Source organism: Sprattus sprattus, assembly GCF_963457725.1.
Source record: "Sprattus sprattus genome assembly, chromosome: 11".
NCBI classification, from domain to species: domain Eukaryota; kingdom Metazoa; phylum Chordata; class Actinopteri; order Clupeiformes; family Clupeidae; genus Sprattus; species Sprattus sprattus.
The window spans coordinates 11,189,033-11,206,344 of NC_137909.1; the positions used below are offsets into that span (position 1 = coordinate 11,189,033).

A 17,312-nucleotide genomic window follows, 5' to 3' on the forward strand; every position below is an offset into this window, starting at 1 on the left:
GTCCATCGTGTACATCATGCAGTAAAAAATAAAGTGCGCTCCACGTTAATCCACTAGTTTACAGTTTCTTTCTCTGTGTTGCGCGCACGCTCCTGCTGTTGTTGTTACCCCGCGACGTGGTGCCAGTGTTTCTTCGGGTAAGCTCGCCTGCACGACTCTCGTTCACTAGCTGTCCAATGAGGTGGTGGTGCATTGTGGACGGTCGGTTTAGCTTTTAGTTCATTATTCAATTTCAAGACATCAAGTGTCCCATTTGTCCACGAACTTTTAATATCGCTAAGTAAGACAACTATCTTCCAGTTAATAATTTCATTTCATTATTGTAAAACTATTTATCACACTTTCCACCACATTTGACACGATGCTGCCATACATCCCCTGTCAACATATAGCCTATAAATTCATACACCATAGACACTCTTTCTTGCTATTGTTAAGTTTGTGTTATGTTGTGTTTCTTTTAAACTATCGTTGTTGTCCCCTTTTTAATGTGCGATCATACAAGGCGAGTCGGTCTGTTATGACTGTACTGACTGTATTCGCATCAATACATACTCAAGTGAAAAGGGAAACGTCTTACCATAGTGAATGTTTAGTAACGGGAATCCTCCCTCTTCCCCCTCCCATCCTCGGATCGGATGGGTTGGTCCACAGTAGAGTAGCCTACGGCACACTGCCCTCCAGCCAGTCGGTAGTTCACCGTGGCGGGGATTCCGGCTGTTATAATGTCAATGTGGACATAGCGACCTCAATCATTACATCAGCGCTTTCAGCTGTGACTCACAATGTTCAGTGAACAGTGAAGACAGACGGCGAAAATGTACTGGAAGAACAAACATGCAATCGACTACATAAGCCAAATGTCCTGGAAAATACTAGGGTCATGATGTTTGTGTGACAGTTTATGATGCGGCTATGCATTTGTCTAAAATTGTGCAAATCGGGAAATCTGCTGTTGATATGCCTAATCAAGATACCTGTCTGAATTATGGAAAAAAGGGAGGGAAATCATCTCATTCCTTTCTAGACTGTAACTCAAACATATATGGTGCTGGTATCCCATTTGTGGGTAATTGCATGTATTAAACAGCTAAAACATTCCTGTTAAGCTATCAGCCATAAAGTGTTTCTGAAAGGCTTCTGAGGGAAGCCCTGAAGGGGTACCTCAATGGAGACCAACATCAAACATCTTTTTCAGTCTACCAGTATTAACATGTCTTGTGTTTTATCCGATTTGCTAATACATACTTCATATGTCAAATAAAGCAAATCCAGCCACACCTCTAAACATTTATCAGTTCATATAAAAAGCAAACACTGATGTGCCTTTTTAAGACACCATCATCAACTAAAATTCTCTAGAAATACTGAATGACATTTTTTGTTGGTTATGTACTTGATGAACTACTACTGTGGCCTTTACAGTGTGCTTTCCTGACTCAATCATGCACTTCAGTGAGAAAGGGAGGGGGAGAATCTACAGACTTGTATTAGAGGTACAGCCCTTGATCCTGCAGTCCTCAAGCCAGGGGTCTCTGCAGTCCTCCATCCTAGCATAAAGTTGTTGATATTTGAGTTTATCAGCTAATCAAACACATCCCGGCTGACCTGAAGCAATGTAATTGATTAGCTGGAATCGTGTATGGCTCGGTCTGATCCTCTTTGTTTGTGTTCATTTGCAGCACCAGGACCGTAGCCATTTTCAAACCTTTAATTGCAAATTGCTATCATTTCCCAAACAAGGACATGTTTCCTTTTATGATTATCAAATAATGATATATATTTATCAAACCAATGAACCCATGTGTAAATGTTTTTATTTGATGTGTACTTGTAATCACTTGTTGTCCTGAAAACTGCTTAAGCCTTAAAACTGCTTAAGGTGTGAGTGGAGGGAAAGGGGTGGGAGTTTCTCCTCTTCTGATGAAACCGTAAAATACACTCTGTTCCTGAACAATCTACTTCTAGAACTTTTTAGGAAAAGTTGCTTACTTAAACTCAACTCGCACATTATTTGTGAACAAACTTTGATCCAAAAACACAATGTCATGGCTAATCTTTAAACTTCCAGTCCCCCCCCCCCCCCCCCCCACACACACACAAATGAATACACTTTTAGTTTGTTTCCATTTACAGAGCCAGAAGCTAAGCCATTTTCAAACCATAAAATGATGTGTTCCATCACAGTTCAGTAAAATAAATTAGTTTACAGCAAAAAAAAAACACCACAGTTAAGGGTGCAATTACATTTTAATTATTGTTGAATGTTAATTATAGTCATAAATGATCACGCATGTCCTTCCACTTCACTTTTGGCTTTGCTCACATCTAAACTACCCATTCAGTCAATTCAATACACAGGCAACCCTATTGTTATCACTACGTTAAGGATCTGGTCTCAATTTAGACTAACTTTTGGCCTCAAGGGGGTATCTAACCATACTCCCATTTGCAACAACCATCTTTTTCTTCCCCCCAGTGTTGATGCAGCCTTTTTGTTTTGGCGAAGGTCGGGCCTTACAAATTTAAGAGGCCTTTACACTGATAATTCCTTTGATAGCTTTGCCAAACTCAGTGAAAGGTTTAACCTTCCACAGTCACATCTTTTTCGTTATTTCCAGATCCGTAACTTTGCCAAGCTGAATAATTCAGTTTTTCCAACCACCCCACCTGATTCAGCAGTCGACTCAATTTTGGACATTCCTACCAGTCAAAAAGGCCTAATTTCCAGAATATATTCTTCAATTTCCCAACTCACAGTTACCCCACTAGATCAGAAAAGAAAAGACTGGGAAGAGGAGCTGGGTTGCCCTATAACTGACAATGACTGGAAGGAGGCACTCAGCAGAGTGAATGGGAGTACATCTTGTGCAAGGCTGAGTTTAATACAGTTTAAGGTGATCCATCGCACTTATTATACTAACTCTAAACTTTCCAAAATATATCCTAATGTCACAGACACTTGTAACAGATGTAATTTATCCCCAGCAAACATGACACATATGTTTTGGTCTTGTCCTCGCCTTTGTGATTACTGGACAGATATTTTTAGTCATTTGTCCAAATTTCTAAGTGTTACTTTGTCACCAAGTATAGAAGTCGGTATCTTTGGGGTAATACCAAATCATGAGAACTTCACGAAGTGGGCAAAAGACACTATTGCTTTTGCATCCTTACTAGCGAGGAGGAGAATACTTCTAGGATGGAAGTCACCACTTGCCCCCTCGGCGTCTAAATGGCTAGAAGATATTATGATGTTTCTCAAATTAGAAAAAATTAAGTACAATTTAAGAGGATCTCCGGAGAAATTTGAATTAAATTGGAACCCCACACTGGAATACATAAAAGAGTTAAAAACCCTTGAAGATAAATGAGCACTATCATCATATTCAGGATACTTTGGTTACAATCTGACCTTGTTGCCTTATTCCCTTTCTGATTTGTTTTACTGAACCCCCCCCCCCTTTTTGTTTGTCTTTCCCCAATGGCTTTTGTCATATCTAATGTATGTTGCATTGTACATTATATTGTATTATTATTATTATTTATTTTTATTTTGTGTTTTTTCCATTCTCTGTACAGCGTAGACAGTGTAGTATGGTTGACTGGGGAGGGAGGGATGGATGGAGGGAGGGAGGGAGAGGGGGGGGGGGGGTTGAAAGGGTGTGCTTTTGAAGGAAATTAGAAAATAAGCCTTGATGTAATTTGTCCTTTTTTTTTTGTAACCTGTGAAACCAATAAAAATATTTGTCAAAAAAAAATAAAAAAAAATAAATAAATGATCACGCTGGCGATTGCACACTCAGTCAGCCTGTAACATAAAAGTAAGAGGTCAGGGATTATATCATATCATATTCATTATATGGACAGACACAACACAGTGGGCAATGGTGAACAAAGGGAAACTAAACAGATAACACACTGACCCCTACTTCTTAACAGAAATAACACGCTGACATTAACAGAAAAACATAAATGTTCTCAACGGATCAAATTAGACATGAACATGTTTTACAGCACATACGCACAGGATTATGGGGCGAACTCACGTCTTACCCACACAAGGAAGTCCACAACACTCTGGCACATTACACCTGTATTCTGATAACTCACTTTATGGTTTAATTTGTGTCACGCACATGGACACCTTCCAGTGCATAGTGTGGCAAGTTGCTCCAGTTATCATTTCCCAACAAATACATGTTTCCTTTTATGATTAGCAAATAATGATTTATATTCATCAAACCAATGAACCCATGTGAAAATGTTTTTATTTGATGTGTACTTGTAATCACTTGTTGTCCTGAAAACTGCTTAAGCCTTAAAACTGCTTAAGGTGTGTGTGGGGGGAAAGGGGTGGGAGTTTCTCCTGTTTGTCCTGTCTTCTGATGAAACCGTAAAATACACTGACAGTTCACGTACAATCTGCTTCTAGAACGTTTCGGGAAAGAAAATTCTGACGCATTGGTTACTTTGGCAACTCACGCATGATTTGTGAACAAACACTTTGATCCCAAAACACTATATGGGGTTAATCTTTAATGCCCCCGCCCCCCAACACACAAACAAACGCACACTCTCCCTCCCCTCCACTCTTCCTCCCCCATAAGTTATGCAAGTAATGCATTTATGAACACAGAGGTTGTATGCCTAAGACAGGGCAAGAAGTATGAGCAGATAACAGAGAACAGAGATGTGTGTGTGTGTGTGTGTGTGTGTGTGTGTGTGTGTGTGTGTCCCTCTGGAGATTTTCTGCACCCTGTGAGGCAGGCACCCCCCTACCCCACCCTCCCACCCTCTCACCCGTCCCGTCCTGCGCCACCTCTCCTCCCTGGCAGAACAGAAGAGGGCTGGAGAGTTGAGCCCTTTGACAGGGTGAAAGGTTACAGTTTTATACGTTGTGATAGTTACACATTGAGAGCCTCTCAGCTGAGGTGCTGAGAGGTTGTTAACAGCCAAACAACCAGGAGGTGCAGCAAGGACAGAGGCTACTGCAGACAAAGGCCAGACATATTAAGGTAAAATCTCTATCTCACTCTCTCTCTCTCACACACACACACACACACACTCTCACTTCATCTGGGTTCATTCATGTGGTTGTCAGGATTATTATGTTTCAGAGATAGAAAGTATGTTATGGTAAAGCTGCCCACCGGTGATTGGGGAGAAGGGGATCAATCCCTAGTTTTACGTGCTGGCTGAGGGTCATCTTGGAGTCACGCCTGTTACTTATGAGCAGGGCTGGGGAAGAACTAGTTACATATCATGTACATACATCACTCATATTAGTTATAGAGTTCTACATTTAATTTTAATCCGTTACGGTAACTGTTGCAAAAATGACAAAACATGATTAAATTACAAAATTAAAATAGTTTCCAATTAAAATGTTGAAGTTAAAGAGATATTTTTAGTACCAGCTGCAGTGGCATCTCTCTCTTTCTCTGGTTCCATTGGAGTGTTTGATGAGGCCTCATACCCGAATGTCACTTCACACAGACACACAGCTGAGATGCATAGAGCGGCTCCACACTCTCATTGCAGAGGCGCTGGTCCCAGAATGAACGTTATTACATAAAGCTCTCCCCGGCAAGCGTCTCCTGTGCTGTGGGGACTGAGTGTGGGCAGGAGGGGCTATGGACTGAGATGTCCAGAATATCAGCTCTGCTTAAAAATCAAGCTCTCCACAGGCTGCAGACATTCCTTCATGAAGGATTAACACAGTACTCAGGCACCTGTTGGCGCAGTGGGGTATTTTTGACAATTTGACAATTACATTTTCACAATTTAAGTTTCATTTAAAAATTGATATTTATGGTACTATGGTTCTGCTGGCACTGATATGGCTCTGATATGCCAACATATTTATCTCTTCTGACTCTGTATCTCAGAGTCTGTCTATCTTTCTGTGTGGAGTATGTGGAATTGGAACCACTCTCATAGGAAAAAATGCAAAAATGCACCAAACACATGTCTGTCCAGCCTTGGTGTTAAAGCGCTGTGTTTGTGTATGAGGTGTGAGAGTCTGCCTGAGTCTAGAGAGGGTAAGTCCTGATAAGTTGAGGGCGAACATCTTGTAAAGGCCTCACGTTTTCTTTATAATGTTTAGTTGTAATCGACAGGTGAATGTCGCTGATTTATTAGGCAGTCATGAGATTCACAGCTGCCTTACAACAGGATGCCATCACAGACAAGTGTTGAAATGAGGTTGCATTTTGAGCTGCTTGGAGGGTACCCAGTTCTGACGTGGCGAGATCAAACATGTACTTGTGCAGTGGAGATACTTAAATATCAAATGTCAAAATAATCTTCTATGGCTACCCAAAAGATCTTGGGATGCATGTCATATTTTATCACGTGTACCTGAACCAGACACTCAACACAGGAATTTACTATTCCAGACCTTTAGCGTCGGACTGCCAGTCACGCTTTTAGATAAGCTTATCAGGTTGAACTTGTCATGTACACCACTCTTTGTTCTTGGTTCAGCATCTCAGCTCTGTGTTCCCCCGCTTGCTACAATCTCTGTCAGGAATTCAAACATGGTTTTCCTCCCTCTGTGTTCATTTTGCTTTGAGCAGAAGTTTCTTATCTCAGTGTCTCGCTTCATTGGATGAATTGCGAGAGATCAGAGAGTACCTACCACTCTGCACTTCACAATCTGAACACACTTCTGGCGCCAGCACAGATAACACCCAACGTTCATGGGGTTACCTGACAAGGACCTGGCCCGCATCTGGGCCGCACCCAGAACCAGCTTCTGTCTTTCGCTGCATGGTGTTCAGTGACACACTGTGCACGTGTCGTGCCCACTGGAGGGATATTTTTGTATAAGATGGACTTAACTTACGAGATATTTATTATTTTTTTCAGAAAGGGATTACAGCGACAACCATTACTTTTTTAAATTGGAAGGGGTCTATGTCTGTCTTAGAAAATGGGTGTGGTGCCATACAGGTACCAGGTCAGATAGTGGGGTTAGATCTAATTGGCTGAAGGGGTCAACCCAACAAATGATAGTTGGGAGGTGACAGGTTACTTTTAAAAAGGCAAGTGCGATAAGACAAGATTCAAGATAAGATAACAAGATTCACCCTGGGTGGGGGGCACTGTGGCTCAAGCAGCAGCCCCGACCATATACGGGCTCTAAAGCCCACAGGGACACGGTATCGAAACCGAACCACTGTCATTTTCTGATCCCACTCCCCACCTTTTCTCTCCATCTCATTTCCTGTCCAAACCTTCACTGTCCTATCTGAATCAAGGCAAAAAGCCCAAACATAAATAATAATTAAAAAAAGATTAATCCTTGGGACATCTTCTTATTGTGGCCTAAATACTACAACAACACATCTGAACTTTTGACTTCTGATTGAGAAAATTGTAAGGGATGTTGTAAAGGATGGTGCATAAGTCCTCTGTGTCTCTGTGTTGTCCTCCAGTAAAATGGTGCATAAGTCCTCTGTGTCTCTGTGTCTCTGTGTTGTCCTCCAGTAAGATGGTGCATAAGTCCTCTTTGTCTCTGTGTTGTCCTCCAGTAAGATGGTGCATAAGTCCTCTTTGTCTCTGTGTTGTCCTCCAGAAAGATGGTGCATAAGTCCTCTGTGTCTCTGTGTTGTCCTCCAGTAAGATGGTGCATAAGTCCTCTTTGTCTCTGTGTTGTCCTCCAGTAAGATGGTGCATAAGTCCTCTGTGTCTCTGTGTTGTCCTCCAGTAAAATGGTGCATAAGTCCTCTGTGTCTCTGTGTCTCTGTGTTGTCCTCCAGTAAGATGGTGCATAAGTCCTCTTTGTCTCTGTGTTGTCCTCCAGTAAGATGGTGCATAAGTCCTCTTTGTCTCTGTGTTGTCCTCTAGTAAGATGGTGCATAAGTCCTCTTTGTCTCTGTGTTGTCCTCCAGTAAGATGGTGCATAAGTCCTCTGTGTCTCTGTGTTGTCCTCTAGTAAGATGGTGCATAAGTCCTCTTTGTCTCTGTGTTGTCCTCCAGTAAGATGGTGCATAAGTCCTCTGTGTCTCTGTGTTGTCCTCCAGTAAGATGGTGCATAAGTCCTCTTTGTCTCTGTGTTGTCCTCCAGTAAGATGGTGCATAAGTCCTCTTTGTCTCTGTGTTGTCCTCCTGTAAGATGGTGCATAAGTCCTCTTTGTCTCTGTGTTGTCCTCCAGTAAGATGGTGCATAAGTCCTCTTTGTCTCTGTGTTGTCCTCCAGTAAGATGGTGCATAAGTCCTCTGTGTCTCTGTGTTGTCCTCCTGTAAGATGGTGCATAAGTCCTCTGTGTCTCTGTGTTGTCCTCTAGTAAGATGGTGCATAAGTCCTCTGTGTCTCTGTGTTGTCCTCCTGTAAGATGGTGCATAAGTCCTCTGTGTCTCTGTGTTGTCCTCTAGTAAGATGGTGCATACGTTCTCTGTGTCTCTGTGTCTCTGTGTTGTCCTTCAGTAAGATTATGCATACGTTCTCTGTGTCTCTGTGTCTCTGTGTTGTCCTTCAGTAAGATTATGCATACGTCCTCTGTGTCTCTGTGTTGTCCTCCAGTAAGATGGTGCGTAAGTCCATAGTGGCGGGGCTGCTGGTGATGCTGGTGGCATCCGTGGGGACGTTTGTGGGGGTGTTCTTCGGGGTGGGGCAGCGGAAGAACCCAGACGAGAAACTCTACTTCAGAGCTGCAGTGGCTGCAGATGCTGGACCCTGCTCTGAGATAGGCAGGTAAGGGAGTAAGACACACACACACATACACACACACACACACACACACACACACACACACACACACACACACACACACACACACACACACACAGACACACACAGACACACACACACACACACCCACACACACACCCACACACACACACACACACACACACACACACACAGACACACACACCCACACACCCACACACCCACCCACACACACACACACACTCACACACAGAAATGGAACATAACCAACTTGCTTTTAAATGTTGCATAGAAACATGTGATGTTTTATAATAAGCAACATGGTGCACCCATAAACTTATACATAAATTCAACTTCCTTTTATAGTCCTCCACCCTTACACAATTCATACAATCTACAAAACTCATTCTTTCCCACAGTATTGCACCCCTTAGTAATGCTGATGTCCATGCTGATGTACTGTAGAGTCCTGGCATGGTGAGCTTTTGCTTAACTGAGAAGTCTGTCACCTATACGTGGATGGTTTGATGGAGAATGAGGGTTCAATGGGGTGTGTGTTTTCTCCTCAGGGGAGAAAAGTAAGAGGAAAATCCCCCCCAAAAATATGTGTGTCTGTGTGTCTATGTGTGTGTGTGTGTGTGTGTATGTGTGTGTGTGTGTGTGTATCCTACACAGGGACATTCTAAAGAAGGGGGGTTCAGCTGTGGACTCAGCCATCGCTGGGCTGCTGTGTGTGGGCCTCATGAACGCCCACAGCATGGGCATCGGTGGGGGCCTTTTCCTCACTATCTACAACGCCAGCACAGGTATGGCACGCTACCACAGGACATGCTCACATACTCCATGTGGCACAATAACACTGGAACAGGCACACAACCACTGGCACAAGTATGGCACATTACTGTAAACACAGACATTGATGGTATGGCAGATAAACACAGACATTTACAGTATGGCACATTTACACAGACACTAGCGTTATGGCACACCCCCACTGCCCCCAAAGCTCCTTTCCCCTGCCAACAACAATACCCGACCTGCCCCCCCCCCCCCACACCTGACAATCACCCCATAATTGCGTCTTGCAGGACGAGTGGAGACCATCAACGCCCGGGAGACAGCCCCGGCAAATGCATCGCGGGACATGTTTGGTAACAACACGGACCTCTCACGGACAGGTACTCATTAACCACTTGCGTCAGTGGCAGCAATGATTGGTGAAATGAGTGACCTTATGGTGAGAGGTGTCCTTGCGAGGCGTGAGATAAGAACAATGAGGGATGATTCCAGACCAGGTCAGTTATCTGTGGTTCAGAGCAGCCAGAGCAGTCAGTAAAACCTCAAGGAGAGTCTGTAAAATTGAACAAACAACTCCACAACATGACCAGTCACACTCACGGAGAACACCGAGTGCGTGTTTAGGGACTTGCACGCTTTAAGGACTTGTGTTGTGGGTCTAGACACTCAATCACTCACTGTTCCCCTGCAGTCACATTGTTACAGTAGTGTTGAGGAAACACAGATCAAAGGATATCTACTTTGAGGTTATTTGAGTAAGTGTGACACACTTGTGCACTTCTGCTGGGCACCTATGTAAGTGTGAAGTGGACAGTGGGGACACAGGGACACGTGTGAGGACACATGTCAGGACAGCATGAGATTCAGGGCCTGATTTACTAACATGCGACCGCTGCTTAATCTGCGCTCGCACATTAACGCACAGTGTTTTTGCGCATTTTACTTGGTATTTATCAAACCAGATCGCGCTGGGCAATCTGTGTTTACTTCGCCCTATGTAGGGCATGATTTACTAACACTTCGACCGCTGCTTAAACTGCTGTCGCACATTAACGCACCGTGTTTTTGCGCATTTTCCGTGGTATTTATTTAGGAAGAGAAAATGAAGGTTCAGCGAGTTGGAGATATATATATATATTGGTTCACGTTCGCTCAATCACTGAACCTGATTCAATGTGTGCACTGCTATATTGTTGATGTGCCCGCCATCACCTACAGCGAGATGTTTAAAAGAACACGATTATAAAGAATATGCTATTGGTGGCATTAATGCATAAACTGTCTATTATAACAATATAGATGTGTACATGGCGAGATTAATAATTTCTACAAGGGACATGGGTTCACTACAATATATATGGACGTGGGTGCAATCAATGGTTCCGATTACGTTCGGAAAGTTTGCGATTTCAAAGTCCACAATTGCGTTCAGAGCCGAACATGCGGAATTGTATGGGGGGTAGCTAGCGATAGTCATGGCTCTGTGTGTGTGTGGGTGTGTGTGTGTGCGTGAGTTCAATGCCTCTCTCTCTCTCTCTCTCGCTCCTGCGGGCAACGAGAGTGAAGTGTCTTTCTCCCGTGTCTGCGGGGCAACGTGAGTTATAAGTCAATGTTAATGTTGACGGTGGAAAGGGGAATTCACTTTTCCACAAACTGGTTGAAATTATCCGGAGGCCAATATTTGCAAATTAGTTTTAACAACTGATGGAATGGAATGTGATCGCTGGGTGGAGGGTTGGATGTCTCTCTGATCTGGTCCAGTAATTGAAGTATTGCGTGGCTGGTTAACCTGTACCGTCTAATGATTTGTGGTTCGCTTAACTGAAAATGTGTTATACGAGTTGAAAAAAATATTTCTGTCTCTGTCTTCTTTCTTCGCCTTGCTGTTATCACTGCTGCCATATCAACGTTTTCAGACTCAATGGAAATGCGCTTCGTGGTTAAGACGTGCTTTTATGAGGCGGAGAATTAGCGCGCAAATCGGAGACGTGCGCTCGCCAGGCAGTTTATTAAATACCACGCAATACATCATTAGGCGCACACCTCCCATTAAAGTGCACTTCACGCCTACGTTACCACCCACGTCTCCGTGTCATCCCACCTGTTGGCAGGACACACCCTCATAGCGTTACGTAATATGCGACTTTACTCAAATGCGCCCCCAAATGCGTAAATACCGTTTTATGTTTACGACCACTATTTTACGCCAGAAATGGGCGCAATCCTGTTAGTAAATCAGGCCCTCAGAGTCCTAACTGCCCCTAATCACGAGACAACATAAAGTGGGGCTGAATGGATATATCATAAACACTCGTGGTTAATGATAAATACAAAAGGAAAAACATTCTTGTACTAACAGGCAAGCGCAACACATGTGTTGATCACAGCCGTGTCCTAAAATCAATTATTTTTCTATGTATGACAGTGTAGGCGGAGAGTGTGTGTTGTGTGTTAGGTGTACCGTGTGAGAGTGTGTTTTGTGAGAGTATGTTGCATGTGAGAGTGTGTTGTTTGTTGTGTGTGAAAGGTGTTGTAGGTGTTGTGTGTGAGAACGTGTTGTGTGTTAGAGTGTGTTGTGTGTGAGCTGAGTAGTTCATTAGTTCAGAGCTGAAAACCAGGCCAGTGTCGCTGATGTGCTGAGCTGTGTGTGTGTGTGTGTGTGTGTGTGTGTGTGTCTCCATATGGCAGGTGGGCTGTCCTAAGCTGTGTGTGTGTGTGTCTGTGTGATTCCATATGGCAGGTGGGCTGGCCATCGCGGTGCCGGGCGAGATCCGCGGGTACGAGCTGGCACACAAGCGCCACGGCAGGCTGGCGTGGAAGGAGCTGTTCCTGCCCAGCATACGGTTGGCGCGGGAAGGCTTTCCTCTGGGCAATGCCCTGGCAAAAGCCATTTACAGCTACAGGAGAACTATCACAAGAGATAAGGCCTTATGGTACGGCCACAGTCTCAACACTCTACCCTGTTCCGTGCTATTAAAGAGGAAAAATAATTTGAATTACAAATCTGTTGCTGCTTTGTACCATGAGTCGGTTTCTTACACCGGAGGTAAAGATCATGCTGCATTAGACAACCTTAGAAGATTAGATTATGTCATTAAATGATTTCCCTGCAGGCCTATAATCACTTAGATAACACCACACCATAATAACCCTGTCACGTGGATGTTTGTTGTGGTTGATGCAGCAGGCAGCCTTTTTTCCAGAAAAGAGCAGTAAGGAAACACATGGAACAGAGTCTGGATATTTCTGTGTAGGTCTGAACCACAAGCATCCCATACTCAGTTTTTAGTAGACAGACACCTCCTGGGGATTAATGTAAATGAACTAGGCTTCTAATGCAATCAGGCCTGGCGACCTGTTCTTCACCTGTTTGATAAATACATTTCTCTGACCCTGAGATGGTTTTCTCAATGGCATACCCCCATTCCCATACCCCAATTGATGGCTGTCACTCACACCTCAGTTTGTTTCCTGACCCCACATGTCTGAGCGATGCCAGGGTGGGAACCTTTCCTTTGTGACCATAACAAAGATAAAATTACTATTTGGAAAATTACAATGAACACATGATTGGTGGTCACAGCAGATCCTTTGTCATGTTTCTCATGTTCTCTGGCAGGATATACTTGGAATTCCTTACAATCATGATTCAGGAATAATATGCAGATTCCATTACCCTTCTGTGACTATTTCTAAATAACGTACAGCCATACGACATGTGACATCAGTGGCAGCCAGCTGGTTCAGAATTTTCACCTACGTAATACTTCTCTACGATCGGTTGTTGTATGATCTTCTTTCTTCCCTCTCCCCTCTCAGTGAAGTGTTCTGTGACTCTGAGGGGAACATTCTGAAAGAGAACAGCACCATCTACTTCCGCAAACTGGCTGACACCTACGAAGCCATAGCCAATCAGGGCCCAGATGCTTTCTATCGAGGGCCAATAGCAGAGAACCTGGTGAAAGACATCCAGGCTGCGGGTAGGTTCCTACTCCATGAGCTGTGAGGTACTGGTGACATTAGCTTTCCAAACAACAGTAAAAATATGAGGAAATGGCTGTATTGCCCATAATATTTAGTCCAATCTTAGCTGTTAATGCTAAGCCTTTGCTAGACCATTGTGCCAAAAGTCGTGATAGTTTATAAAAATGTTTTCTGGGCTGTAATGATTTGACTTCAGGGATTAAGTCTGAGTCATTTGCCTGCATTGAGTCAGACATGATTATGTTTGCTGTGCATGCTTGTGTGTATATGTATCTGTGTGTGTATGTATGTGTGTGTGCTTGTGTGTGTGTGTGTGTGTGTGTGTGTGTGTGTGTGTGTGTGTGTGTGTGTGTTTGTGTGTGTGTGTATGTGTGTGTGTGTGTGTGTGTGTGTGTGTGTGTGTGTGTGTGTGTGTTTGTGTGTGGCCCTTGTGTTTGCAGTCAGCATCGGTATCAGTATCTTTGTTCTGTGTGTGTTCATGCCTGTGTGCGTGTGCATCTGTGCTGAAATGCAGGTGGCATCATCACGCTGCAGGACCTCCAGGACTACCGCCCTCTTCTAGAGGAGCCCCTGTGCGTGGGGATGGGGGAGTACAGGATGTGCACCCCCCACGCTCCTGCCAGTGGTCCAGTGCTGACCCTCGTCCTCAACATCCTAAAAGGTAGGCCCCGCTCTGCCTAATTTAGGCTATAGAGGATGCAGTCACAGCCCCCAGAGAAACAACTCGTTTTCTCTTTCATATACAGGTGGCACACACCTCACTGGTGCGTTTCTGAGCCCTCAGCAAAACCCTACTCTTAAATCTCACACAGCTTTACAACTGTAATAGAGCACTCTGTCTAGCTGTAAATAAAGACTGTGTAGTGTGTGCATGTGTGTGTGTGTGTGTGTGTGTGTGTGTGTGTGTGTGTGTGTGTGTGTGTGTGTGTGTGTGTGTGTATGTGTGTGTGCATGCCTATGCATGTGCTACAATACAATAGCTTCAATAGCGCCTCTATACTGTAAGCCCCTTCAGATAAGATGGTGAGTGTGCTGTGAATGTGAATAGAGTTCTACAGAAAGGATTTATTTCAAGAACTCACAGCGTCCCTGTGGATTTCAGAGGGTTTTCTTTATCAGTTGAGACTGAGTGCAGATTTATGCCTTAGGAATGCATCTAGTATTGACATAAACAGATGTTTTCATATTCAAGAGCATTTAAATAAAATTCAGTGAAATCACTAACAAACTGCTCCATTGCAAAAAAAAATAAAAAATAACGTTTCCGGATGTACTGTTCTCGTGCAGCATTTACAAACACAAACAAGCTCTGGATCATGAGAGATGGAGACTAGAGCAGAGATGGGCAGTATTTCAATTACTTGTATTTGAAATACTAGTTAATTTACTTTTGAGTATTTTGTAATTTGTATTTGATAGGGCCGATAAAAAATCGAATGTAATTTATAACAAAATACTTTAGAGTGGAGTAATTTTGTATTTAAAATACTCAAAATACTTTCTCCAGTGTTCTCAAAGCACATGGCAGTGACAAATCCAGATCTTGGCCGCGTCATTTCAAATCAAATGCGGAATGTTTACATCTGCTACCGTTGATTATACAGTAAATACGTTGTGAAATGAAACAAAAACACACCACAGTTAAAGTTGTATTAGTATTGATTGATTCACATCGATATGATTGGATTACATGACTAACAACTGGTGGAAAAGTAATATGAAAATATTTGTTCACTGAATTAGCGCGTTCTGTCCCAAACAGTTGCATTCCAGTTTCAAAGTTTCAGTTTCGGTTTCAGTATTTCAACGTGAATGAGAGGGAGCACAAGAACTGAGCGTCTAGCAGCGATTATCATATCATAGACATATATGATGCATGTATATGTCTGTGGGCAGGATCTCAAGCACGTGCAAAAGTTGTTGTTGTCCAATTGGAATCTAGATTCGAGAGACACATGCGCGCCCAGTCCAATTCCCAGCGGAATCGAATCGTGTATCCAGGGGTTTACATCGGAGTCCAGTCGGACTCAAGTCGGACACAAGGAATCTAGATTTGGAGAGACACATGTGTCCAATCTCCAATTTAAATCGGACTGAAATCGGAAATTGGACACATGTGTCCACATTGACTCTCATGTTAAATCCATTTTTTTTTCACAAAACAGGGCTCAGGTCGAAAACTTAGATAGCTGTCTTGATCCTTGTCAATTTATCTTCATTAGCACACTGACTAAAAGGAGGTTCTTTCAAAGAGAGAATCGAGTAGTTGCACTGAACGTTAGCAATCTTGACAGAATGTGACTTGATCAAAGTCGTGTGATGTCCTTATACGCAATTACGTATGACAAAAGCATGGTGGGGATAGCCCTCCCAGAAGCCATAGAGATTGCAATGACAGCCCTGTTTTGTGAAAACATGAAAGTCACACAGCTGCTGCCTGCAAAAATGTATATATACAAAATCAATCAAGTTGTTGTCTTTTAATAGCTTTGCTTAGTTACACTGACATTCTGTGACTGTTCTTCCTTTTTTACTGGGTTCACCAAAGCATTGTGTACATTATATAGCCCCGTAGCCAGGGCCCATAGACATATTTATGTCAATCTAAATAGTCTGAATAGCCAAGTCACATTGGCAAAAATAGTGATGTATACCTATATTCAGCAAAACAATTACACTGAGTGGTGTAATAGGCGGAATATGTGTGCGGGGGCAGGCGCGTGGTGGCGGCGGTTACAAACATGAAAAAAAGGATACGGGACTCAAATGTTTGGGAACCACTGCCTTACAACACTGACAAGGGCCCGTCATAATAGCCTGCACCTGGGCCCGTGATAACAATGTTACGCCACTGAATAGCCCAAACCTGAATGTTCTGCTATACCAAATTGAGAGAAAACTGAAAATTCAGAAAAAGTACTTCCTGTATTTTAAAAATACAAAATACATGTATTGTATTTTGTTACATTTTCTGGCAACAGTATTTTGTATTTTATTTTGATACATTTATTTGAAGGGTATTTTGTATTTTGTATCAAATACATTTTGATGTATTTTTGCCAATCTCTGGACTAGAGAACACACACTCTTCTTTTGGGCTGGTCCTAAAACCCATCCCATTTCTAAAGGCCTGTCCACACTACCAATACTATAATAATAACTGTAAATAGTTTTACAGTTAATATCACTGTAGCTCATAACAATGGCAATGTCCACACCGCACATTATAACAATGATGAGAAGAATGATGTTGTTGGTCAGCAATTTCAGAACGATTGTTTGAACGATAAAAAAGGTGAGAGCCGATGAGAATCGGTCGAATTTTTAAAGGCATCACATTAAAACATGAATGATAAGTCTGAGAGGCTTTCCCAGTTGGTCAATGTGGACGCTCATATCATGTAGTGTGTAGTACAGGGTTAGACCTCTGCACCATTAGAGGGGGTAAGTCTTACACACAGAAACCTGGAGCTGAAGTAATACTATCTGCCCCGCTCTACGCCCACACCTACTCAGCACCTCCTCCTGTCTCATCCTCCACCCAACCCCGGCCCCCTCCTTTCTCCCTGTCCTCACCTGCCTCCCTAAGCACCCCACCACCACCACCACCTCCTTCCCACACTCCTCTCTCCGCTCTTGTGCTCCTGTCTTCCTTTCCTGTCCCCCCCTCTCCTGCTCCTTCCCACACACCTCTCTCTCCACTCCTCCGCTTATGCCCCCCCCCCACACACACACACACACAGGAAGGAGGCTTTGATGCTTTGGCTCTAATTGGGTTCAGAGACGTCTCTGGGAAGCCCTCACTCTGTCATGGCAGACAAGACCCTCTGTCTGTGCCAGGGGATTTACCACA

The 17,312-nt window shown here is 43.4% G+C and overlaps 1 protein-coding gene across 1 annotated transcript in view; it reads left to right on the plus strand.

Annotated features, from left to right (window-relative positions):
- Window positions 1-8,534: 8,534 nt before the first annotated feature.
- Window positions 8,535-17,312, plus strand: part of ggt1b (gamma-glutamyltransferase 1b) — a gene marked incomplete at both ends in the record, with an annotated part of 16,876 nt that continues 8,098 nt past the window's right edge. Inside the window, 6 exons of the mRNA XM_080847464.1 lie at window positions 8,535-8,701; window positions 9,353-9,483; window positions 9,766-9,855; window positions 12,216-12,408; window positions 13,295-13,455; window positions 13,974-14,120. Coding sequence (XP_080703590.1) covers window positions 8,535-8,701; window positions 9,353-9,483; window positions 9,766-9,855; window positions 12,216-12,408; window positions 13,295-13,455; window positions 13,974-14,120 — 889 coding nt within the window. The remainder of the gene's footprint in view (window positions 8,702-9,352; window positions 9,484-9,765; window positions 9,856-12,215; window positions 12,409-13,294; window positions 13,456-13,973; window positions 14,121-17,312) is intronic.